Here is a 25262-nt window from a genome sequence, read left to right as displayed (position 1 = left end):
CTGAAGAAGTGTGAATTCTGGTTGGATCAGGTTGCATTCTTAGGTCATGTGGTGATTGGTGATGGTATATCAGTTGGTCCTAACAAGATTGAAGCGGTGGTCGACTAGGTAAGGCCGAAGAATGTGCAGGAGGTTCGGAGTTTTCTAGGACTGGCGGGTTATTATCGTCGGTTCATGGAAGGTTTCTCTAAACTGTTTGGGCCTCTGACTCGATTGACCAGGAAAGGAGTGAAATTTGAATGGACCAGTGATTGCGAGCAATGTTTTCAGGAGTTGAAGCACCGACTGGTCACTGCTCTGGTTTTGACCATTCCTTCGAGGGATGGCGGGTTTGTAATTTATAATGACGCGTCTCTGAAAGGTTTGGGATGTGTGCTTATGCAACAGGGTAAGGTAATAGGGTATGCTTCTCGGCAACTGAAGGAATATGAGAAGAATTGCCCTACACATGATCTGGAGTTGGCTGTTGTTGTATATGCACTGAAGATTTGGCGACACTACTTGTATAGTTTGCAATGTGAGATTTTCACTGATCAGAAAAGCCTCAGGTATTTCTTCATGCAAAAGGAGTTGAATATGAGGCAGAGGCAGTGGCTTGAGTTGATCAAAGACTACGACTGCACCATCAGTTATCACCCGGGGAGAGCTAATGTGGTGGATGATGCATTGAGTCAGAAGTCGGAACCTACGATTGTATCTACAGTTGTAGCTCAACATCACATCAGACAGGATCTGGAGAATTTGGGTGTAGAGTTGGTATTTGGGGATCATTAGGCTTTCATTGCTAGCTTGGTAATCCAGCTGACTTTGTTTGAGCGTATTAAAGTCACACAGGCTAGTGATGCGGAGTTGTTGGAGGTTGTAGAAAAGGTACAACAGGGATTGACTACAAGAGTTTACATCTCTGAGGGAGGTACACTGAGGTTTGGGACTAGGCTATGTGTTCCGAACGACGACGGGATCAAGAGGACGATTCTAGAGGAAGCGTATTGTTCGTTATATACGGTACATCCTAGTAGTACAAAGATGTATCGGGATTTGCGCGAGACCTTCTAGTGGAGTGGTATGAAGAGGTAGATTGCTTAGTTTGTGGAGCAATGTCTGACGTGTCAATGGGTGAAAGTTGAACATCAGAGGCCGGCAGGGCCGTTGCAGCCCTTAGCTATTTGGGAGTGGAAAGGGGAGCATATTTCCATGGATTTTGTGACCGGATTGCCGCCAGTACTTCATGGGCAGAATCCTATCTGGATGATCGTGGACAGGTTGATGAAATTTGTTTACTTCTTACCAATGAAGGTCAGCTATCCTTTGAGTAAGCTAGCAGATATGTATGTGCATGAGATTGTAAGAATGCACGGAGTACTAGTGTCCATTGTATCAGATCGAGATCCGAGGTTTACTTCTCGATTTTGATCGAGCTTGTAGGAGGCACTGGGGATGAAGCTTACTTTCAATACAACGTTCCACCCCCAGATTGATGGACAGTCGGAGAGGACTATATAGATTTTGGAGGATATGTTGCGGGCTTGTGTGCTAGACTTCAGTGGTAGTTGGATACAGTTTATGCCACTAGAAGAGTTCGCTTATAACAATAGCTTCTAGGTAAGTATCGGGATGGCACCGTTCGAGGCTTTGTATGATCGGAGGTGTCGATCTCCTTTGTATTGGAATGAGGTTGGTGAACGTCAGGTGTTAGGACTTGAACTTGTGCAGCAAGCGTCTGAGAAGGTAGGTTTGATTCGGGAGAGGATTAAATCAGCTCAGAGTCGACAGAAGAGCTACGCAAATGTTCACTGCCGTAAGTTGGAGTTTGAGGTGGGGGGTAAGGTATTTATGAGAATCGTTTCGATGAAAGGGGTGATGAGATTTGGGAATAAGGGCAAGCTGAGCCCGTGGTATATCGGACCATTCGAGGCTCTTGACCGAGTAGGTCCAGTAGCCTACAGGATTGCACTACCCCTAGCACTCTCAAGGATCCATGATGTGTTTCACGTATCCATGTTGAGGAGGTACGTATTGGATCCTTCACATGTTATTAGCTATGAGGATGTGGAAATTGGGGATACTTTGACATGCGAGGAAGTACCTATTCAGATTCTGTACTGTAGAGAATGGAGTCGTTAGTATATTTTGTACTGTACGTTGTAGGTTTGGAACTCAGTTCACTATTTAGGGACCTTGGAGTTCGGAATTTGCCATTTGGCAAAAAGGTAAGGGGATTCAGTTTATATCGGTTATTTTTGAAATCAGACTTAGTGAAACTATGGTCCACGGTCCTGTGTGCGTTTTGGTTACTCATTTGGGGGGATCTAACGGGTAAAACTATGGGTTTTTCATGATTACAGTTTTGGGAAAAAGAGGGTATTAGGTTGCATCCTTAGTTTTGTTGGAAACCGTATGTATATGATGATTTATATTGTGTGATAGGGATGGTCGTGGCTTGACTTTATTTAAACTGTATATGTTTGGAAAACCATGATTTTAGATTACCAAATGGGTGTGGTATGTTTGGTTATACGAGCATGCATAGTTGTGTTTTGTGGAATGCAATTGGAACTGGTTTCTGAGTTGTTCTAGGTACCGAAAGTGTCCGGCTCTATATCCATGGGCGTATGAAATCACTAGGCCATGTTTGGCAAGAGTGTCTAGCTTTATATCCGAGGGCGTGAGCCTTATCGGCTGATCACTGAAGGGTATGGATCCACCAGTTTGTACCGGTCGATGCCATGGGAGTCTGGGACTAGCCATGTACCAAGGATGCTATGTATTGTGGGTCAGCTATAGGCTGACACCGGGTATTGCGGACTGGCTTCGGGCTGAAGGGTGTGATGACACTGGGTTGCTTGATCATATGTGTGTGTGCTTTGTGCATTGTTGTGAAACTAGTACTCGAACTGCATTTAACTGTGTATGTGTTGTGTATCATGATAACACTCGAATGCCACACACCGATATAACCTGTATTATTCCTTACTGAGAGGTGTCTCACCCCTGCTGTACCTACATATTTTCAGGTCCTTTAGGTAACCAGCGCTAGCTTCTTAATGTAGGAGCGTAGTGGTCGGTGTACTGTGGATAACGCTTGGGTAAGTGCAAGGATTTTTGTTCTCGGGTAGTCATTTTGGAGTAAGGTTGACAATTGGGTTATGTTTTGTGCTATGGAGCTTGGACTCCTATTGTATAGACTCTGGTATGGTACCGTGTATGTATAAAATGACCTTTTCTACTGCGTATTTTCTGTTGTGTATGGATATGCATAGGGTGCCTGGGAACCCCACAGGGTCGGACCCTTATTCATTGTATTGTATCTTTGAATGATTTATTGGATACAGGGACATGTTAGATTACATTTTCACCCCTGGGTCCCATTTTCGGGTTCGGGGCATGACAATACAGTTCTATTACAGTGCATACACGCACACACACATGATCAAGCAACCCGGTGTCATCACACCCTTCGGCCCGAAGCTGGCCCGTATTACACGGCGTCCTCGGCACATAGCTAGTCCCAAACTCCCATGGCATCGTATCGGTACGACTGGTGGATCCACACCCTTCGATGATCATCTGATAAGGCTCACGCCCTCGGATATAGAGTCAGACACTCTTACTAAACATGGCCAGTGATTTCACAAATAATCGACATAAACATAATTCCCTTTACCTTTCCCCCAAATGATAAATCCCGAACTCTACGGTCCCTAAACAGCGAATCGAGTTCCCAAAACCTACAAACCACAATACAGAACATGCTCACAATTCTATTCTCTACACAACCACTAGAATAGAATTGAAAACCGAGCCCTACCTCGATTTCGAGCCAAAACCCAAAAATGCCCGGAATGAAGATCCGATCCATAAAACTTGTAGAGAATCCTTCCTTGATCTTCATGGTAACATCGGATCAATGATTCCCGCAGCGTACGATAAGGAAATCAAGAGAGAGAGAGAGAGAGTATGTTGAGTTTCTTGAGAGATAGAGAGAGGATTTGAGTTTTCTTAGCTGAGAAGTAATGAAAACTAATATTTATAGCCCTTTGACTCAGCCATCCTCATCTACAAGATGGTGCCTTCGTCGACGAGGCACTGAAGACACCTCGTCAATCAGATGGTGACCTTGTCGATGGGCCTTAGATTTCCGGATTCTTGAAACCTCTCGGCTTCTCTTCATTGACGAGACCCTGCACTTCGTTGTCGGGCAACACAAAGCCTTCGTCGACGAACTTTGGCTTCGTTGATGAAGCCTGCTCAATTTACCACTTTACCCTTCTCTTAATTAATTTAATCCATATATCACGGTTTGAGTTTTTACAATCTCTTCTCCTTAAAAAAATTTTGTCCTTGAAATTTACAATCTTTCATTCATGAACTCATACACACAACCAAACACACACACGCAACTGTAGAAAGAACCAGCGACTACTACAACGCAGCTTTGTCACAATATATACATACCCTCACTTATGGCGGAGGAATACCGTGGTTACATACATAAATCATCTTAGGATTCACAACACACACACTCCCTAAGACTAACCACCTATTCCAATACAAAGTAGGGCAATGCACTGATACTCAGAACAACTGTGGATACTTCTGGCGTATTTCTGCTTTCAATTCCCAAGAACCTCATGATTCTGCCACCATACCTTCATTAACGGTATATCCTTGGTACAAAACTTTTGAACTTTACGGTCCAGAATCTGAGTAGGTACCTCCTTATACACTACAATATCCCCAATCTCCAAGTCCTCATAACTCACAACATGTAATGGATCCAATACGTACCTTCTCAACATGGATACGTGAAACACATCGTGCTTCCTCGAGAGTGCTGGGGATAGTGCAATCCTGTAGGCTACCGGATCCACTCGTTCAAGAACCTCGAATGGTTTGATATACCTCGGGCTCAGCTTGCCCTTCTTCCCGAATCTCATCACCCCTTTCATCGGAGCGATCCCCAAAAATACCTTACCCCCCACTTCGAATTCTAACTCACGGCAGCGAACATCCACATAACTCTTCTGCCGACTTTGATCTGATTTAATCCTATCCAGGATCAAACCCACCTTATCAGACGCTTACTGCACTAGTTCAGGTCCTAATACCTGACGTTCACCAACCTCATCCTAATACAGAGGAGATCGACACCTCCGACCATACAAAACCTCGAATGGTGCCATCCTAATACTAACCTGGTAGCTATTGTTATAGGCGAACTCTACCAGTGGCATAAATTGTATCCAGTTATCACCGAAGTCTAACACACAAGCCCATAACATATCCTCTAAGATCTGTATTGTCCTCTTCAACTGTCCATCAGTCTGGGGGCGGAACGCTGTATTGAAAGTAAGCTTCGTCCCCAGTGCTTCCTGCAAGCTCGTCCAGAATAGAGAAGTAAACCTTAGGTCTCGATCTGACACAATGGACACCGGTACCCTGTGCATCCTAACTATATCATGCATGTACATGTTTGCTAGCCTACTCAAAGGGTAGCTAACCATCATCGGTAAAAAGTGAGCATATGTCGTCAACCTGTCCACGATCACCCAGATAGCATTCTGCTCGTGAAGTGCTGGTGGCAATTCGGTTACAAAATCCATGGAAACATGCTCCCATTTCCACTCCAGAATAGTTAAGGGCTGTAACGACCCTGCTAGCCTATGATGTTCAGGTTTTACCTGTTGACACATCAGACACTGCTCCACGAACTGAGTAATCTTCCTTTTCATACCACTCCATAAGAAGGTCTCGTGCAACTCCCGATACATCTTCGTACTACCCGGATGTACCGTATACAAAGAACGATGCACTTCCTTTAGGATCGTCCTTCTAATGTCGTCGTCGTTTGGAACACACAGTCTGGTCCCAAACCTTAACATACCTCCCTTAGAGATGTTAAATTCTACAGCCAACCCCTACTGCACTTTCTCCACAATCTTAGCTAACTCGGCTTGTGCGACTTTAATACGCTCAAATAAAGCCGGCTGAATCACCAAACTAGAAATAATAGCCAGATGATCATTGGACACCAACTCTATACCAAGGCTTTCCAGATCCCATCTAATATAATGCTGAGCTATAACTACAGATACTACTACATGATCCGACTTTCGACTTAACACATTGGCTACCTTATTAGCTTTCCCAGGGTGATAATTGATGGTGCAATTGTAGTCCTTAATTAGCTCAAGCCATCATCTCTACCTCATGTTCAACACCTTCTGCATGAAAAAGTACCTGAGACTTTTGTGATTAGTGAAAATCTCACACTGCACACCATACAAGTAGTGTCGCCAGATCTTCAGTGCATATACAACAGCAGCTAACTCCAGATCATGTGTAGGGTAATTCTTCTCGTATTCTGACTCACTCGAAAAATGAGCAGCTCGGAAGCTATCCCAAGTATAGGAGTTCTGTCGTGTAATATTAAGCCCAAGGGTTAGATCGTCTCCTCAGGGAATGTGTTTTAATCTCAGATTTTACGTTCTTCCAATCGAAATTAAAAGTGTACTGAACTCAGTTCAGATTCAGAGTTTTCAAGGTTGTTCAATTTTACTTCTGATAAATTAAATGGCACGTAATTTAAAACCCCTAAAACTAACATTCACTCAATTAAAAAAAACAAGTTTGGAAATCCTAGTCTACTTAAGGAAATACCTAAACACGCATTATTAAAGATGGCAACTACAAATAAGGAATTAAAACATGCAATGGAAACTCAATCAATTTCAAGCACACACTAAAAATCAAACCTTTAACTAGATAAAACTTCGAACCAAAATTAAACTATTAACGAAGAAGAAAAAACACAATAAAAATTAAATATTAAAACTTTACCAAACTAGTTAAATAATGCAAATATTAATTAAATTTATGGCAAAATTCAACTAAAAGCAATTAAATAAACAATCAAAGTTCAACAATAATAAAACACCCTAATTAATGTTCAAAATCCAAAATTTCACTAGTTAATTAATAATAAGTAATGAGAGTGAGAGAGAGAGAGAGAGAGAGAGAGAGAGAGAGAGAGAGAGAGAGAGAGAGAGAGAGAGAGAGAGAGAGAGCAGAGAAAGCTGCTTGGCCGAGGATGCACTGCACACAGCAGCTTAAGCTGCTGTGTTCCTCTTTTCTTATGGCTGAACCTCCTTTTCTTCCCTACACACAGCAACCTTAGCTGCTGTTTTCTGGTTCCTACTTTCAGCTGCTGTCCTCCAAGCTGCTGCACAGCAGCTCTAGTGTTCGCAGAGGAGAGTTGGCTCGGCTGTCGCTACTGCTGGAGGTGCAGGCAGAGGGGTTGCTGCTGTGTGCTCATGAAGACTTGTTGCTCTGTTGGTGTTACACTCAGATGGTCGGATGGTAGACTGGCCGTGGGAGATTTGCTTGGCTAGAGCTGCAACCGGAAGGCAGAGGAAGGTTGAAGAAGGAAAGAGAAGCTGCAAGGGGGTAAAAAAAAAAATAGAGGAGGGATGGAGATGGAGAGGGAAGAAGGATGAGAGATCAGAGAAGGAGCAAAGCAGAATTGAAAAGAACAAAAAAAAAAAAAAAAACAAACTAAAGAAGAAGAAGAAGAAAAAGAAGAAGGAGAAGAGGAGAATGGGGAGCCCTGGGGGCTGCCTGCGCAGGGGGAGGAAGAGAAGGAAATTTAAGGATAGGGGGGAAAGCCCTAGACCCAGATCCGGATAGGAGACCCAACCCTGATTGTTATATTTTTTTATTTTTTTCATTTTATGTTCATCGCAAATCTGATTCTTTTGGAGCTCGTATCTCACAAAACTAAAAACATAAAAGTTGTAGATAATCCTTTCCTCTTTCTCTAGAAATTTTAATCGTCTCGATCAGAGTTCGGACGGAAAAGATATGTACGAAATACTAACAGGTGTCGGTTTTGGTTCTCGGGAATTTTCCTGCGACAAAAAATTACCAAAACTTCATAAATAGTGCAATAAAGTTCAAGAATGATGATTTTGGCACTTTATTAAAATATTGAAAAATTTTGGATATTTAATTAAAAATATAAACCGTAAAGTCTGGGTTAAACGTCCAATTACGCAGTTTCGACGCGTAATCATATTCCTTGAGTTGTTGAAAAACATACGCTATTACCTTACCCTACTGCATAAGCACACATCCCAAACCCTTCAGAGATGCATCGTTATAAATCACAAAACTACCATCCCCAGAAGGAATGGTCAACACTGGAGCAGTAACCAGATGGTGCTTCAACTCTTGAAAGCACTGCTTGCAATCACAGGTCCATTCAAATTTCACCCCCTTCCTGGTCAATCGAGTCAAAGGCCCAGACAACTTAGAGAACCCTTCCATGAACCGATAATAATAACCCGTCAGTCCCAGAAAACTCCGAACCTCCTGCACATTCTTCGGCCTCACCTAGTCAACCACAAATTCAATCTTGCTAGGATCAATTGAAATACCGTCTTTAGATACGACATGACCTAAGAACATAACCTAATTCAACCATAATTCACATTTCTTCAGTTTAGCATCGACTTCTTTTCCTGAAGAATATATAATACTAACCTCAGATGGTTCTCATGCTCTTTTGAACTCCTCGAGTATACCAAAATATCGTCGATAAATACCGCTAAAAACTGGTCCAGGTACTCATGGAAAACCTTGTTCATCAGATCCATGAACACCGTTGGAGCATTCATCAACCCAAAAGGCATGACCAAGAACTCGTAGTGGCCATATCTAGTTCAGAAAGCAGTCTTCGCAATATCTTCAGATCTAACTCTCACCTGATGATACCCTGACCGTAGGTTGATCTTTGAAAAGACATGCATCCCCTGTAACTAGTCAAAGAGATCATCGATACGAGGAAAAGGGTAACAGTTCTTCACAGTCACCTTGTTGATCTCACGGTAATGAATGCACATGCGCATCGACCCGTCTTTCTTCTTCACAAACAGTACTGGAGCTCCCCAGGGCGAAACACTAGGTCAAATGAATCCCTTATCCAGTAATTATTACAATTGCTCCTTCAACTCCTGAAGTTCCGCTGAGCCATCTGGTACAGAGCTTTAGAGATCGGTGCCTTGCCAGGAAGCAACTCTATCGCAAACTCTACCTCATGATCCAAAGGTAAGCTGGGTAAATCTTCTGGAAACACATTTGAAAATTCGCTGACTACCCGAATATCGTCAAGCCTCAACTCATCCCGCGGCGGTTCCCTCACACAAGCTAAGTGTAACATCCTAAAAATTTTCACCATTTTTTTTTAATAAATTACTCCAATATCTGCATGTAATGGGCACCCCTATGCAGCGGAAAAATATAAATCACATAACCACATATACATGTATATACAATACCCAAATTCAGTATTTTCAACCATAGCTACATAATACATCTCTTTCTCCAGTATCAATTACCCAAAAATACAAAACCCTACACAAAACTTACCGTATAACTAGGGTGACCAAATGATCTCTATTCGCGAGCCTAATCTGCTCGCCTAGCTGGCTCACCTGAAAAGTGTTAAAGTAATAGGGTGAGTCGACGCTCAGTAAGTGAAAACATGCTATTACTTGTGTGTGGCGACTGAGTCATAAAATTATAATAATAGTATTTAAAACTGCATGATCTAGCAAATCTATACATCACATGTATAATAACTTAAAACATTTGTATCATCTAAACTTTCTATCATTCATAGTGCTACATCATATTATATACAATAAAAGCTGTAAAACTGTATATATATACATAACTGTGTTCTTTCCCTGGGACTCTGTATGTCATGATTTGACCCCTCATGACAGGGTTGTGCGGCTCGTAGGCGGGACTTAACCTGGTCAGCCCTTTAGGTAAGTCACTATACTCTACACTACCTTAGCCCGGCCAAACTGCATACTCTCCTAGGTGCGGGACTGGCTGTTACCTCATCAAATCGGTCCCCTCAACCCAGTGAACTGGGGAGTTGCATACTCTCCGAGCACGGTTGATGGTACTCACACACTATCTGAGATATGTGGTTGCACTCTATCTGTATCTAGCAATGGTACCGTGCTCTGTATTCTATATTTTTACTATATCTTTCTGTAATCTTTCCATAGGGATCTGATTCTATATATATACATACTATACTCTTCATACTGTTCTCATTATATTTCCAAAATAACCATAACACTATATTGTTGAACTGTAAATACTGTAATATCTGTAGCATCTTGATGCTATAACTATGTAATATGTCTGTACTTTCTTTTTGTATAATCCGAGTGTTATGGCATTTAGGAAAACATAACTTTCTATATACACTGTATATACTGTTCCGAATAAATATTTGTATACTGATATATTTATATATATAATTGTCTATGTAATCATTTGAAAGAAACTGTATATGTATACGTATTCTGTCTGTATAAAATATGCAAATATCTATCTATAGCTGCATAACTTGAAATACCGAAAAACTATATAAAACTCCATATCAATATCATGTACTCAGGCCACACATACTTTGAAAATTCACATTCTGTATAATATTTAGTATACATGCATATATATATATATATATATATATATATATATAAAATTTCTGATAACAAAAATAAATTGCCTAGCATAGTATATTTCCCTTACCTGATTTCTACTAAAACCCTCCTACTGTAACGGGTCCTACACCCGCAGGGTTCTCCACTCAACACCCTGAAAATCATAAATTCCAGAACAAAACATTACTATTTCTATGTCTATTACATTTCTTACAACTGCTGGAAACTCAAATTCCGAATAAAAGACCTTACCCTGGATTTGGGAAGAATTCCGACTTCGTTCCACCAACGATCTGCTCCGGCAGACTTGAAAAGAACTCTGCCAGGAACGTCGTGGTGGCCTCATATCGTCGATCCGGCGACTAAAGGCGCCGAAATCGAAGAGAGAAGAGGGAGAGGACATAGGAGAGAGAGAGAGAGAGAGAGAGAGAGAGAGAGAGAGAGAGAGAGAGAGAGAGAAAGGCGGCACTGAAATTTTGCATGAAACTGAGTTTAAGCACTATTTATACTGCAGGATTCGTCGATGAGCCATGTCACCTCGTCAACTAGTCTTTCAATAATTTCATCGATGAACTTCCTCCCTCGTCGATGAATTTTAGTTTGTCCCAAAAACCCTTCTCGGTATCTTCTCATCGACAAGGTCCCCTTATGCACTCGTCGACGAACTCCCTATGTTTCCATTTCCCTCTCTCTTTAATATTTAAATATCATTATTTTTTGAGTCGTTACACTAAGTACCCCTGACATCCATCTAAAAGTAGCCTCCTCGCCTGTAGTGCCGATAGAACCTATGGCGTCGAATGCACACACGATCCTACAAACTCATACTCCTGCTCACTAGGAGGTCTGAACACTACCACCTTTCTACGATAGTCGATCATAGCATAACTGAAGAATAACCAATCCATCCCCAATATGACATCAAATCCCGACATATCATATACCACAAGATTCGCTGGTAGCAACTTTTCCTAAATTACCACTGGGCAGTCTTTCAACATCCTCCTGCAGAATGATATACTCCCAGATGGTGTAGCTACAGACAAACCTTCTTCCATGACTTGGGTCTCCACTCAACACAGTTTTACAAAATTAACAGATATAAAGGAGTGGGTCTCACCTGAATCAAATAAAACCACAACTCTATTTAAAGGTATCATCATAGTACCTATCACCACATTCCCTGCATGCTCAGCATCCGCTGGAGTAAGCGAGTACACCCTTGCCGGAGCTGTGTTCGCCTGATATATTCCCTGGGATACCTGATTACTTCCTTAATTCTGACTTGAAGAAGGCATACCCCTCTTTGGCGCGTGACAATCTTGAACCATGTGACCTAACTTGCCACAGTTGTAGCAGTTGCCCCCAAATGGCTGGCATGCACTGTCATGCCACTTGTGGCACCTGGTATAATGATCAATTGACTGACTCATCTGGGAACCCTAATGTTAGATATTCTGATGATAACCTGAGCTGCTGTTCCTCTTCTTCTATGATCCCTGACGAGATCCAGAAGTTACTGGCCTCTTCTTCGGCTCCTGATCCACCTCTTCCTCTCAGATACCGGTTTCGATCACAGTGGCCTTATCCACCAAAATCGAGAATTCATGGTTCTGCAACATACCCACTAACCTGTTGATGTCCTTCCTTAGACCCTTCTTGAACCTTCGAGTCTTCTTGTACTCGTTCGAGATCAAACACGGCGCGAAACAGTATAGCTTTATATACCGAGTAGCATACCCCTGCACCGTCATACTTCCTTGAGTTGGAGGAAAAAACTCATCCGCCTTAGTGTCACGTATGGAAGTCGGGAAGTATCTATCGAAGAACACCTCCTTGAAACGGCTCCACGTCATCTCTACATAACCAGCTCTCTACTTTTTCTTGCAGACTCACTGCAGTCCACCATCGCCCTGCCTCCCTAGACAACTGGAAGGTAGCATAGATGACTCTCTACCTATCCGTGTAGTGTAAGACCTCTAGAATCCTCTCGATTTTCTCGACCCAGTCCTCTACTATCATCGGATCATGTCCTCGTGAGAACGTCAGAGGGTGCATGCGTGTGAGCCTCTCAATGGTGCACCCTGTAGCAATAGAAGAGCGTTCGCGTCTCCTCACACTCCGCCCAATCTCCTGCAGGACTTGCCTCGTCAACCTTCAAGGCACAGAAGGAGACTCATTGCTCGAAGTCTCCTCAGAGCCACTTTCCAAGTTATTATCCTTGAGCTCCATTCTGAAAACAAACTATAGAAACCTATTAGTACTCCTATAACATGTACAGTTAACACAATTATCTACAACTAATCATATTAACTACCACCTCACGGGTCCAGGTATGTCCTATCGCACCAACATGAATATCATCAATGGTTTACCATGATTTTTACTGAAATCGTCATTCCAGGAAAAACATAGAACACCACCAATGAGTCCCTATCTAGCAACAAAACAACCCTCGACCTACTCTACCCATTTCCAACATCCTATACTCTGGTATGTACATACAACTATGCCTAACCAAGTCTACAAGACCTAACAACCTAGTTAACTATGATACCAAACTGTCACGCCCTGAACTCGGTAATGGGACCCAGGAGTGAATTAGTAACCTAACCTGTCTCTGTATCATACCAATACATCCATGATACACCATAATGAATGAGGCTCCGAACCTGTGGGGTTCTCAGGTACCCTATACACATTCATACACACAACAGTCCATAATACAAAATACAACTCGGGTGTTAACCCAAAATTAGAAAAGACCACCTAGTACAGTCCTAGTACTTACCTAAGTACCTCTCAAAGTACATTGACCACTACGCTCCCAATACTAGGACGCTAGTTCCAGTTACTTGAAAGACTTGAAAAATATGTACGTACAGCAGGGGTGAGACACCTCTTAGTAAGGAAGAATCAGGTTATATCAGTGTGTGGCATATGAGTGTTATCATGACAAACTAACATACACAGTTAAATGCAATTCCAGTATTTTCACAATACAATTCTAGTAGAGTGCATACATGCACACACACATGATCAAGCAACCTGGTGTCATCACACCCTTCGGCCCGAAGCTGGCTCGCATTACATGGCGTCCCAGACTCCCATGGCATTGTACCGGTACAACTGGTGGATCTATACCCTTTGGTGATCAGCCGGTAAGGCTTATGCCCTCAAATATAAAGCCGAACACTTTTTCCAAACATAGCCAACGATTTCACATATAATCGACATAAACATAATTCCCCTTACCTTTCCCCCAAATGACAAATCTCGAACTCTACGGCCCCTAAACAGCAAACCAAGTTCCAAAAACCTACAAACCATAATATAGAATGTGCTCACAATTCTATTCTTTACACAACCACTTGAACAAAATTGAAAATCGAGCCCTACCTCAATTTCGAGCCAAAACCAAAAATGCCTGAAACGAAGATCCGATCCACAAAATTTGTAGAGAATCCTACCCCCTTATCCTTGTGGTAACGTCGGATCAACGATTCCCATAGCGTAGGACGAAGAAATCTAGAGAGAGAGAGAGAGAGAGAGAGAGAGAGAGAGAGAGAGAGAGAGAGAGAGAGAGAGTATGTTGAGTTTCTAGAGAGATAGAGAGAGGATTTGAGTTTTTTTAGCTGATAAGTAATGAAAACTGATATTTATAGCCCTTTGACTTGGCCGTCCTCATCTACAAGATGACATTTTCGTCGACAAGGCACTGAAGAAACCTCATCGACAAGATGGTGACCTCGTTGACGAGCTTGAGATTTTCGGATTCCTGAAACCTCTCGGCTTCTCCTCATTGACGAGACCTTACACTTTGTCGCCGAGTAAGACAAAGCCTGCTCAATTTACTACTTTTCCCTTCTCTTAATTAATTTAATCCATATATCATGGTTCAGGTTCTTACAGTTTAGCTCAAAGCTAATCTTATGTGATGAAAATATTATCGAAGAAGACATGCTAGAAAAAAAACTTTTACTATTTTCCATCCCACTAATATGTTATTGTAGCAGCAATATAGGGAGAGGAAATTTATTAAATTTTTTGAATTTATTTCATGTCTTCTTGTCGCTAAGAAAAATAACGAATTTTTGATGAAAAATTACCAAACTCATCCAACTGGTTTGATCCCATTCCCTAAAGTGAATATGAATACATCTCATGGACGAGGACGAGGTCATAGGCATGGTCATGGCCTTGGTTGAAATAATCACTAGCATCAATGTGAGAATGCTATCCCTTATAAGAGGGATGACCCCTAGAAGCAGGTAAATGATCAAAATCAGTGACCCAGACAACATGAAATTGAATGTTACATATGCGGAGGAAAAGGTCATTGGTTGCGTATCTGTCATACGTCTAGGCACTTAGTAGATCTATACCAAGCCTCTATAAAAGAAATGGAAAAGAGTAAAGAAGTTGAAACAAATTTTGCTAATAATGTTGTTTCAATAGATCTTGATGTTGGACCATCTAACTCTGTTTATTTTGATGTTACTGATTTCCTTGTAAATCAATTTGAAAATAATGATGTAATATTTTAAGATATAAAGTAAGCAATATTGTATTTTTATTTTAATAAAGAAATTATCGTATTTATTGTTACTTTGATCAATTATAATAATGGTTTTTTTTTTAAAATATATGTTGCAGTGTGAATTGTTTTAAAGCTTTGATCAATTTTAACATGTCTTTGAAGAAGTTTGTTAAGCTGATAGTGCGGCAACACATACAATTCTTTGAGATAGAAAATATTTCCATTACTTGAATATATTTTCAACAAATATTAACACAAGATCTGGTTCTACAAATTTGATTGAAGCCTTTGGAAGAGCTAATATAAAATTACCCAATGGTACTTTATTACAAAATTGATGAAGCTTTATGTTCCAACAGATCCATAAGAAATATGTTAAGCTTTAAAGGTTTAAGACTCAATGGTATCACATTGAAACTACAAATGAAGGTAGTAAATAATTCCTTTATATTACTTCTATCGTTTCTACGAAGAATCAAATTTTAGAAAAATTTCCAACTTTATCTTTTGGATTGTATTATAGAAAGATTAAAGAAATTAAATCATATAACGTCTTACACCAAAAGTGCAATGACCCAAAGTTATTTACACTTTGGCATGATCATCTTAGACATCCTAGAGATGTAATGATGCAAAAATCATTGAAAATTCACATGGTCATCCATTGAAGAACTAGAAGATTCTTTTATCAAATGATTTCATGTGTACTGCTTGCTCTCAAGGGAAATTAATTATCAAACTATCTGTTTTAAAAACAAGTCTTGAATCTCCTAGTTTCTTACAGAGAATTCATGGTGATATATGCGGACCAATACATCCATCATCTGGACCATTTAGATAGTTTATGGTCTTAATTGATGCATCTACTAGATGGTCACATTTCTATCTACTTTCTACTTGTAATATTGCATTTGTTAGACTTCTTTCTCAACTGATTAGTTTACGAGTTTATTTTCTCGATTATCCAATTAAATCAATTCATTTGGATAATGCTGGTGAATTTACATCTTAAACTTTTGATAACTATTTCATGTTACTTATAATAGATGTTGAACATCACATTGCATCCATACAAAAAATGGTATAGGTGAATCTTTTATTAAAAGACTTCAACTCATTGCTAGACCTACGATTATGAGAACCAAATTGACTTTATCTATTTGGGGATATGTCATTCTTCATGTTGCATGTTTAGCTCGTATAAGACCAACTGCTTACAATAATCTTTCACCCATGTAATTAGTTTTTGGGCAACAACTTGATATTTCTTATTTAAAAACTTTTGGTTGTGCGGGATATGTTCCTAATGTCCCTCCTCAAAGGACTAAAATGGGTCCTTGACATAAGTTTGGTATCTATGTTGGTTTTGATTCCCCTTCTATTATTAGATATCTTGAACCTTTAAAAAGTGATTTGTTTAAAGCACGTTTTCAAGATTGTATTTTTGATGAAGCAGTATTTCCCACATTAGGGGGAGCAAAACTAGTGCCTGATAGCATAACATGAAATTACATGGAATGTTATGAGATTATCTCATTTAGGTTCTCGCACAAATCAAAGTGAACTTGAAGTTCAGAAGATTATACATTTGCAAGGGGTTGCAAATCAATTACTAGAATTTTTTGCAGATACCAAGGCCATATTAAAATCTCATATGCTTGCTGCAAATATTCCAACACGTATTAATGTCTCTAAAGGACAACAACCGACTAATAAACCTAAATCGCAAGTTAAGCATGGAAGGTATGTTGGTGCAAAAGATAAAACTCTCAAATTGAATGAGAAAATTGAAATCGGTAAACACTCCGGAAGAGGTTATAGAGGTGGATAATATATTTGACAGTCACAAACCCATTTCTCTTGAAAATGAAATCCCTATTAAGGAACCTTTTGAAGAGAAAACTCTTGAAGAGACATCCCTTGAAAAGGGACCGGTACCTAGAAATAATAATGAGAACTTAATTCATTATACATGAGAAATTTGGGATAGAAATAAAGTTGTTGTCAACAACACATTTGCATATGAAGTAGCTACTAAAATTACCAGAAGTAATGAGAATCCTCAACCTAAATCTATTAATGAATGTCGATATAAAAGTGATTGGCCAAAATGGAAAGAGGCTATCACATCATAGTTAAACTTTTTATCAAAAGGGGAAGTTTTTGGACCTATAGTCCAGACACCTGAAGATGTCCAACCCGTTGGATACAAATGGGTATTTGTGCACAAGCGAAATGAAAATAATGAAATTACTCGATATAAAGCAAGTCTTGTGGTACAAGGTTTCTCACAGAAACCCAAAATTAATTATGAAGAGACATATTCTCGCGTAATGGATGGAATCACTTTTAGATTTCTTAATTGGGCTAATAGTCACTAAACAACTGAGCATGCGTCTTATGGACGTTGTAACAACATACCTATATGGATCGTTAGATATTGAAATTTATATGAAAAATCCTTGAAGGATTTAAATTACCTGAAGCAAAACCTAGAAATTTATATTCAATTAAACTCCAGTGTTCTTTATATGAATTAAAGCAATATGGATGCATGTGATACACTCGATTAAGTGAGTACCTTATGAAAGAAGGATTCATAAATGATACAATTTGTCTATGCATTTTTATTAAAAGATCAGAATCCGGATTTGGTATAATTGTTGTTTATGTTGATGATTTGAATTTAGTTGGGACTCCTGAAGAGCTCACTAAAGCTGCTAATTAATTAATGGAAAAATTTGAGATGAAAGATTTAGGAAAGACAAAATATTGTCTTTGCCTAAAGATTGAACATGTAAATGGCAAAATTCTTATTCATCAATCTAAATATACCGAAAAGATATTAAGGTAATTCTATATGGACAACGTTTATCTTTTGGGATCTCCAATGATGGTGCGAACACTTGACATTAAGAAGGATCTATTTCAATCTCATGATGAGGGGGAGAAATTACTTAGTTCTGAAGTACCATATTTAAGTGTTATGAGCTCTCTAATGTATCTCGCCAATTGTACAAGATCCGACATTGTATTTGCTGTAAATCTACTAGTAAGATATAAATCTGCTCCTACTCGTCAACACTGGAATGGAATTAAGCACATTCTACGCTATTTGAGATGTACATCTGATTTGGGTCTTTTATACTCAATTGATTGCAAATCTCAACTAGTAGGATATGCAGATGCTGGATATCTATTTGATCTTCAGAATGTTAAATCTCAAACTGGATATGTATTTCTTTACAAAAAAATTATTATATCTTAAAAATCAGTAAATCAAACAATTATGACAACATCCTCCAATCATTCTGAAATACTAGTCCATGAAGCTAATAGAGAATGCATGTGACTCAAATAAATGATTTCTTATATCCAAGCAAATTGTGGTCTTAAATCAATCAAAGATATTCCAATAATTTTATATGAAGACAATGTTGCATGTATAACTCAATTAAGAGGAGGATACATAAAGGGTGACAAAACAAAGCATATCTATTCAAAATTCTTCTATATGCCTGAACTCCAAATGAATGGTAATATAGATGTTCACCAGATTCGATCAAGTGATAATATGACAAATTTGTTTACCAAAATTTTGTCTACTACAACATTTAAGAGATTAGTTCATCTCATCGGAATAAGGCATTTTAAAGATTTTAAGAAAAAGAGTTAATATATGGGTGACATCCAAGGGAGAATGTTATAAAAAAATATGTATGTCATGCCTTATCTTCCACTCCTCCATCTTCCACTATTTCGGTTTTTTCACCCCAATAAATTCTTTGTTATCTATATTGCCCTATAAAAGGACATCTTATCCCTCATATTTGGATAGACACATTGCATGTTTGAAGTAAGTAGGGTAAGTAGAAAAAAGATGAGAGATAAAGAAAAGAGAAATATCTTATATAAAATTGAAGATATTATGTACAAGGTCAATTCCAAATAATCTTGTAATTCCTTCTGAAACAATAAAATTTTTTATCTCATTCGCCTATGATGTAGGTAGAGTCGAACCACGTGAATTTCTGTCTCCTATCTATTTATTTTCCTACATCTTTTATTACAAATATAATCATATTAAAAGAAAAAAATGATATTAATAGTGATATTGCATTCCCCATCGACTCAACCGGAGTAAACAAGTAGGAACCGAGCAAATTAATGCCCCCATGCAGTTGATATTTGCTGCATGCATCCCGACAGCCTTTATGTGAATTAATGATGACGAATTCGTCACTGTACAAGCTCATATTAAAGTTCGTCAATGTGTTTCATCATGTATATATATTTTTGTTGACTTAAACAAGGACCGCAAAAGCAAATAAAGCAATTAATCTCTCCCTCTCCCTCAATGAACCAAGCCGTTCCAAATGGGTTTATTCATACTGCAGAAGAGCAATCCAAGTGAAACACATGCATCCATGCATCCACATTTAATAATGGATGAATGCGGCCAGTAATTTGTTCACACACATATATATATATATATAGAGAGAGAGAGAGAGAGAGAGGGGGAGGGGGGGGGGGAATCATTATATGGGGATATGCCCTTTCAGCATGTTTAAATTTTAAATTTTAAATATATTAAATATAAGCTTTCTATTTTATAAGTATGATAAATGTGGGATCAAACATATCACATTTTTAACATGTAACAACATGAACATGACACATGAAAAGGCAAATCTCTTGTACAAATTTTTGTAATCGAGATATGCTTTACAGGGTATTAAGAAGTAACATAGAAAATGAGAAGGGTTGGCTTTTAGTGTATAATTGCTTGCTCTAAATTATAGGCGCAATAAAAATTAATTCATTTCATATTTCACATCTTTAATTTTGTACTTATTTAAAGATTAGAGTTCGAGGTTTCGAGTTCAATTTTTTACTGAGTCATCTCCGGAATAGTACTTAGTGTTGATTGCATAGCGAGTACAGTTAATTTCTCCTGAATTTGACAAGGATGTAAGAAATGTCTGAAAGGCTCCATTTTTTTGAATAACCACCTCCACATTAGTTAGCAAAAAAAACAAAAAAAAAAAAAAAAAAAAAAAACAGCCGAGATGTTTAATTGATGCACTAATTCCCACTAGGGGAAAATTGGATTAAAAAGAGTTGAATTAGAAAGATAGGCCTCATGAACTAATTCCCACTAGGGGAAAATTGCAGGAAGAGTCTCATTGTGAAATTGATTTAATTAATTAATAGATTTTTTTAGTGTTTTATTATAATTGTTAGTATTACCATGCCACCTAACTTTACAAAATTAGGTTTATGTATTAGTTTTTATTTGACATTTTATCCTGACCCCTAAGACATTGTATTCTAACTTATAATTGGGTATTAATACACATAATATTGGTTTAATCATGTCTCCTAAGAAAAAGTCTTGGCTGAATTAATTGAATTGCCACGGTAAAGGAAATCCATTAGATATGGTCATGATTTCTTAACTGAAAACATTTATAGGGGAAAAGTAAAATCATCAACAAGGTCAATTAGAGGGTCCCCAAGAAGGGGACATAGGTTATGACTACAAGAGCAAAGGAATAAGAACCCAAAAAAGAATTAACGGCTCATTTAATTTTGAAAAATACCTTCTTTTATTTAATATTTAAAAAATAAAAATAAAAATCAGTTGTTAATACTCAAAATAGATTGCCATCTCAAAGTTTTAATTGATTCCTAATTGTTGAGAATTCCACTTGTGAATTTGTGAAAAATTGAGTGGATGATAAGTACTTATATACATGGTTGGATAAAATGCCTAATAGACTCAAACTTTTGATCAAGTTGGTACTCATCATGGACTCATATGATGCTAACAAGTAATATCAGAGCCCCGCGACAGTTGAAGCTAATAAGATTCATCGAAGCTTAGAAGTTGGATCCAAAAAGGGGTTAATTTTTTCAGTGCGGAGAGTTGTTGCACAAGGTATCTGGAATTAATGTACCCGATCAATCTACAATTAAAAGAAAAAATAATTAGAGAAAGTTAATAATGGAGTCGTGCAAAATGGGTGGATTGAACTGGGATTTGCCGTCCACGAGTACCTACGTAGAAATACATGCCGAATCTACGCAAATTGACTGTGTGTTAACTTTTCCAAATTTTCTTGTACGTTAGGTCTGCCGTTACTTGCATGGCGGTCGTTTGAACTTTGAAGTAATGTTTGACTGTCTTTGTCCCATATTGTTCATATATAGGACTATGAAGTGTCATTAATTCTATTGACATTTATAACTGGACCTTTGAATCCTTCAACCCGCGTAAATTTTTCTTTACTTCGATTGGTTTTCCAATCAAACAACCCCATTGATGGGTACAAGATTTCTCACACCACGCTCTGTAAAAACTTATAAATTCTCTGTCCATGCATGTTCTCCATGCTCTGTTCATCATCACAGCATTTCCATCAGACTGATAACTAAAAAGTTGAGGTAAGAAGCATTCAACTGCTCTCCTTTGCTTCTTCAGTTCATCAATTGTTTTGATTAATTTCAAAATGTGAAAAAAGTTGGTTTTCTCTGCTCGATTTCAAAAAATTTGAGAGTTTTTTGAAATGGGTGTAGCAAAAAAGCAGAAATTTAAAGTTTTATTTGGGATATGATTGAAGCATTCATATGATTTTGAATTCTTAATATTAGAAATTTGTTTTCGTGACTCTGTATCCAACTCTTATTACAGCAAATTGAATCTATAGGATTGCGCTTTTCATCACTAAGATCGTCCTCCAAGGAAATGTTGAGCCGCAGGTTCTTTGGTTTACGAGAAAATGCTGAAACAGTTGTGATAAAATCCATCAACTTTGACTCGGACGACAAGGAGACTGCTACTTTGAGAAAGAATAGCTTCAAGAAAGATGATTTAGACGACAGTGGCGAAGTCGACCGCACCGACAAAGTGATTATCGAAGAATCGATCCGCTTCAAAAAGTGCCAATTGAAAGATGTTAAGCTCAAAACAACTGTTTCATTTAAGAACATCACAATAGTTTCCAAAGAGGAAAATTTGGATTCTTTACCCGAACCGGCTGTTCGGCTTTCTCCAAGACCCATTACTGAACTTGATGCAGCAGCAGTGAAGCTGCAGAAAGTTTACAAGGGTTACCGAACCCGGCGAAGCCTTGCAGATTGCGCTGTTGTTATAGAGGAGCTCTGGTTTGTTGCGTGATAAACTAATAAGCTAGATTGGTTTTAGTTGCTGATTTTATTTAATTCCCATTTTGAAGCTTGTTTTGATTTTTATACCAAATGATTTATTTTTTTGTATGCAATATATGCATATAGGTGGAAGGCTTTAGACTTTGCAGCTCTTAAGCGCAGCCCGTTCTTCCATATCGAAAAACCGGAAACTGCAGTTTCCCGATGGGCGAGGGCTCGGATTATGGTAGCTAAGGTACATTATCTCGATTTAGACCTGTCAAATGGATTAAGAACAGTATGGAGAAGGGTAGAAGTAGAATAATAATCGTAAGAATTAATTAATGGTAGGTTGGAAAAGGGTTGTCCAAGGATGAGAAGGCTCAGCAGCTTGCACTGAAACACTGGCTTGAAGCTGTAAGTCTATGCATGTCTGCATGCATTTATACCTTCTTCACTTCAATTCAAACTAATTCATACATCATATAATATTCTTGAATTCCTCGAGTATCAGATCGATCCTCGGCATCGTTACGGGTATAATCTGCACTTTTATTACGAAGTGTGGCTTCACAGTGAGAGCTCCCAACCTTTCTTTTACTGGTATATTCAACCAAACACACATCGCATGACCTGTATATACATATATACCTAAACGCATGTGGACAGGCATATTCTTATATTGAGCTCTAAATTAATTTCTAAATGTGATTAATGAAGGCTGGACATCGGAGATGGTAAAGAAGTAAACCTTGAAGAGAAGTGTTGTAGGTCTGATCTTCAGCGTCAGTGCATCAGATATCTAGGGCCAGTGAGTCCTTTATTGTCAATATTGTTATTAATTAATGCTGTGATAGAAATAGCTAGTAATGTAGAATATATAACGTGTGTATTATGTATATAATTAATAAAATGCAGAAAGAAAGGGAGGCGTACGAGGTAATAGTGGGTCAGGGTGGGAAACTGGTATACAGACAAGGTGGGGGAGCGGTGCACACGGTAGAGGAGGAGGGTTCGAAGTGGATGTTCGTGCTGGGGACCTCCAGAAACTTATACGTTGGAGAGAAGAAGAAAGGTCTTTTTCACCATTCTAGTTTCCTTGCCGGTGGCGCTGCCACTGCTGCCGGAAGACTTGTTGTCCTTCAAGGTGTTTTGGAGGTATATAATTCATACATATATATGCACACAACCCACACTGATCGTTGAGTTTCATGAGCTGATTTTTCTTATTTTTATTTACTTAAATTGATAGTTTGCAGTTTACTTTAACTAATATTGTAGTGTTTAATTATATATCATGTTGGATGTTTAGGCTATATGGCCATACAGTGGCCATTATCGTCCCACAGAAGAGAATTTCATGGAGGTTATCAGCTTCTTAGAGGATCACCATTTAGACTTGACCAATGTCAAGGTGAGATTTTTTCTTTTTTTTTTTAATATTCCAGAACTCCAACTTGAACGGGTCTTTTGGGCTGTTTCAGGAACACTAAAATTTAATCTACATAAAATTTAAATTTAAGACCTTCTATTACTAGAAAATCTTACAATATTAATCCACCCGCACCTCACCTAGCTAGAAATGTGCATTGTAGGCATGTACACTATCCATGTTTCTTAACCATCAATTTCAAAATCAAACAACACGCACTATGCATGGTTCCTACACTTTCCTAGCAAGAAATTATTAAACTGGAGCTAATATGATTTTACCATACACATTGTTAAAAATTATTTAGATCAACATTCGTATTGTTAAAAATTATTTAGACCATCAGTGTTATATATCACCGATATAAAATAAAGTTGGATAACATATTCTCTTTCAAGACTCAAACTCTATACTTTTTATGTGTCTCAGAGATTTGCGGTGGATGATGATGACCCAACAAAGATACGAAAGGCAAAGTCTCAAAGGCCTTTCCCAGCCAATGCGCCATCCATTACTACAAACAATATCAATGAAGCATCAGCAGATGATAATACCCACGGGCCGCCCACTGATCAGGAAACAACCACCATTAGTACTGCGGCCAGCACTACTACCGTAGGGAAGAAGGAGGAAGAAAATAAACCAGCCGGAGGGGTATTCGGAAGCAGGAAATGCCAGTTGCAGTACGGCCGGGGATGGACAACCGGCGCCGGATGGCGTATAAAGTGTGTGAGGGAATACCCAGCAGTGCTGCAAGCTCAGGCACTCGAGCAACTGAATCTGTCACCCAGGCTGGCGGTCAGTGCTCATCATCAACAACTGCAGGGCTTGCAGGGAGCTCCCATTCCTTCTCCTAGACCAATTAGTCCTTACAAGGTCCTTTTATCACCTAGGCTTGCATGCTTTGATGCATATGGGATTCCCTAGGTAGCTACGTACTCCATGCATGTGCATTCATGCCTGCTTTCTAATTTCTACGTAGGTGCTTCTAATTACTACACTGCTACAGGACCATTAATCAATTCACCTAATTAATGATGTATGAGCATTTAGTCTGGGACTAGCTGGCATACAATTTCGTTAGGGCAATTTTTGTGCCCCTAATAAGGGTTTTATTTTTTTAATTTTCTGTTAATTATACCCATGAGGTCGATCTTACATGAAATAATGAAATGGAGGGACTGACTAGACAATTAGCACCAATTGTTATACTATTTAGGGTTTTTGTTTTCAGGTGGGGGTTCAGTTTGATGTTACAGCAGAAACTCTCATTCTTCCCTCAGGTTTTTAATAGTTTTGGTTGTGCAAGAGCTGCTATATCTTCTTGTAATCAAATATGTTGCAATATTCTTAGAATTCCTAATGATAATAATTGCATTAAGCAATTAAGCTTGCAATTACAAGGTTGTGAACTAGAAATTCCCTCAATTCCCATTTATTTTTAGTTTCAAAGGATAATTGCAGGTCTATTTGGTATATTTTGTTTCTATGAAGTATGAAGTGAAGTAATAGATTATAAAAATGTGTTTATTTATTTTCTTAATTTTTTATTTTTGTTGCCAATTTTAAATTGTTTGTAAAAAACTAAAATTTAAATTTTATGTTTCTCAATTTTTTT

At 38.7% G+C, this 25262-nt stretch overlaps 1 protein-coding gene across 1 annotated transcript; it reads left to right on the top strand.

Moving 5' to 3' along the window:
- The first annotated feature begins 1194 nt into the window (after window positions 1–1194).
- LOC131163541 (IQ domain-containing protein IQM1-like) lies at window positions 1195–25041 on the top strand. Its single transcript, XM_058120134.1, has 11 exons — window positions 1195–1296; window positions 7205–7307; window positions 7349–7446; window positions 21758–22230; window positions 22360–22468; window positions 22564–22629; window positions 22727–22815; window positions 22933–23023; window positions 23131–23370; window positions 23525–23626; window positions 24074–25041. The coding sequence occupies exons 1-11, from the start codon at window positions 1195–1197 to the stop codon at window positions 24569–24571; spliced, it is 1971 nt and encodes a 656-aa protein (XP_057976117.1). The 3' UTR covers window positions 24572–25041.
- The last annotated feature ends 221 nt before the right edge of the window (window positions 25042–25262 follow it).

The sequence above is a fragment of the Malania oleifera genome, chromosome 9 (genome assembly GCF_029873635.1).
Source record: "Malania oleifera isolate guangnan ecotype guangnan chromosome 9, ASM2987363v1, whole genome shotgun sequence".
In the NCBI taxonomy this organism is placed as follows: domain Eukaryota; kingdom Viridiplantae; phylum Streptophyta; class Magnoliopsida; order Santalales; family Ximeniaceae; genus Malania; species Malania oleifera.
Note: the sequence above shows the minus strand (reverse complement) of the source record. Positions and strands in the feature narration are given on the sequence as shown.

Bases quoted from the DNA above. Each gene is read 5' to 3' on its own strand.
- LOC131163541 (XM_058120134.1), top strand. From the start codon at position 1,195: ATGGATTTTGTGACCGGATTGCCGCCAGTACTTCATGGGCAGAATCCT. The intron at 7,308-7,348 runs GTGCTCATGAAG...TGTTACACTCAG, and splicing joins GGCAGAGGGGTTGCTGCTGT to ATGGTCGGATGGTAGACTGG. The intron at 22,469-22,563 runs GTACATTATCTC...AATTAATGGTAG, and splicing joins CTCGGATTATGGTAGCTAAG to GTTGGAAAAGGGTTGTCCAA.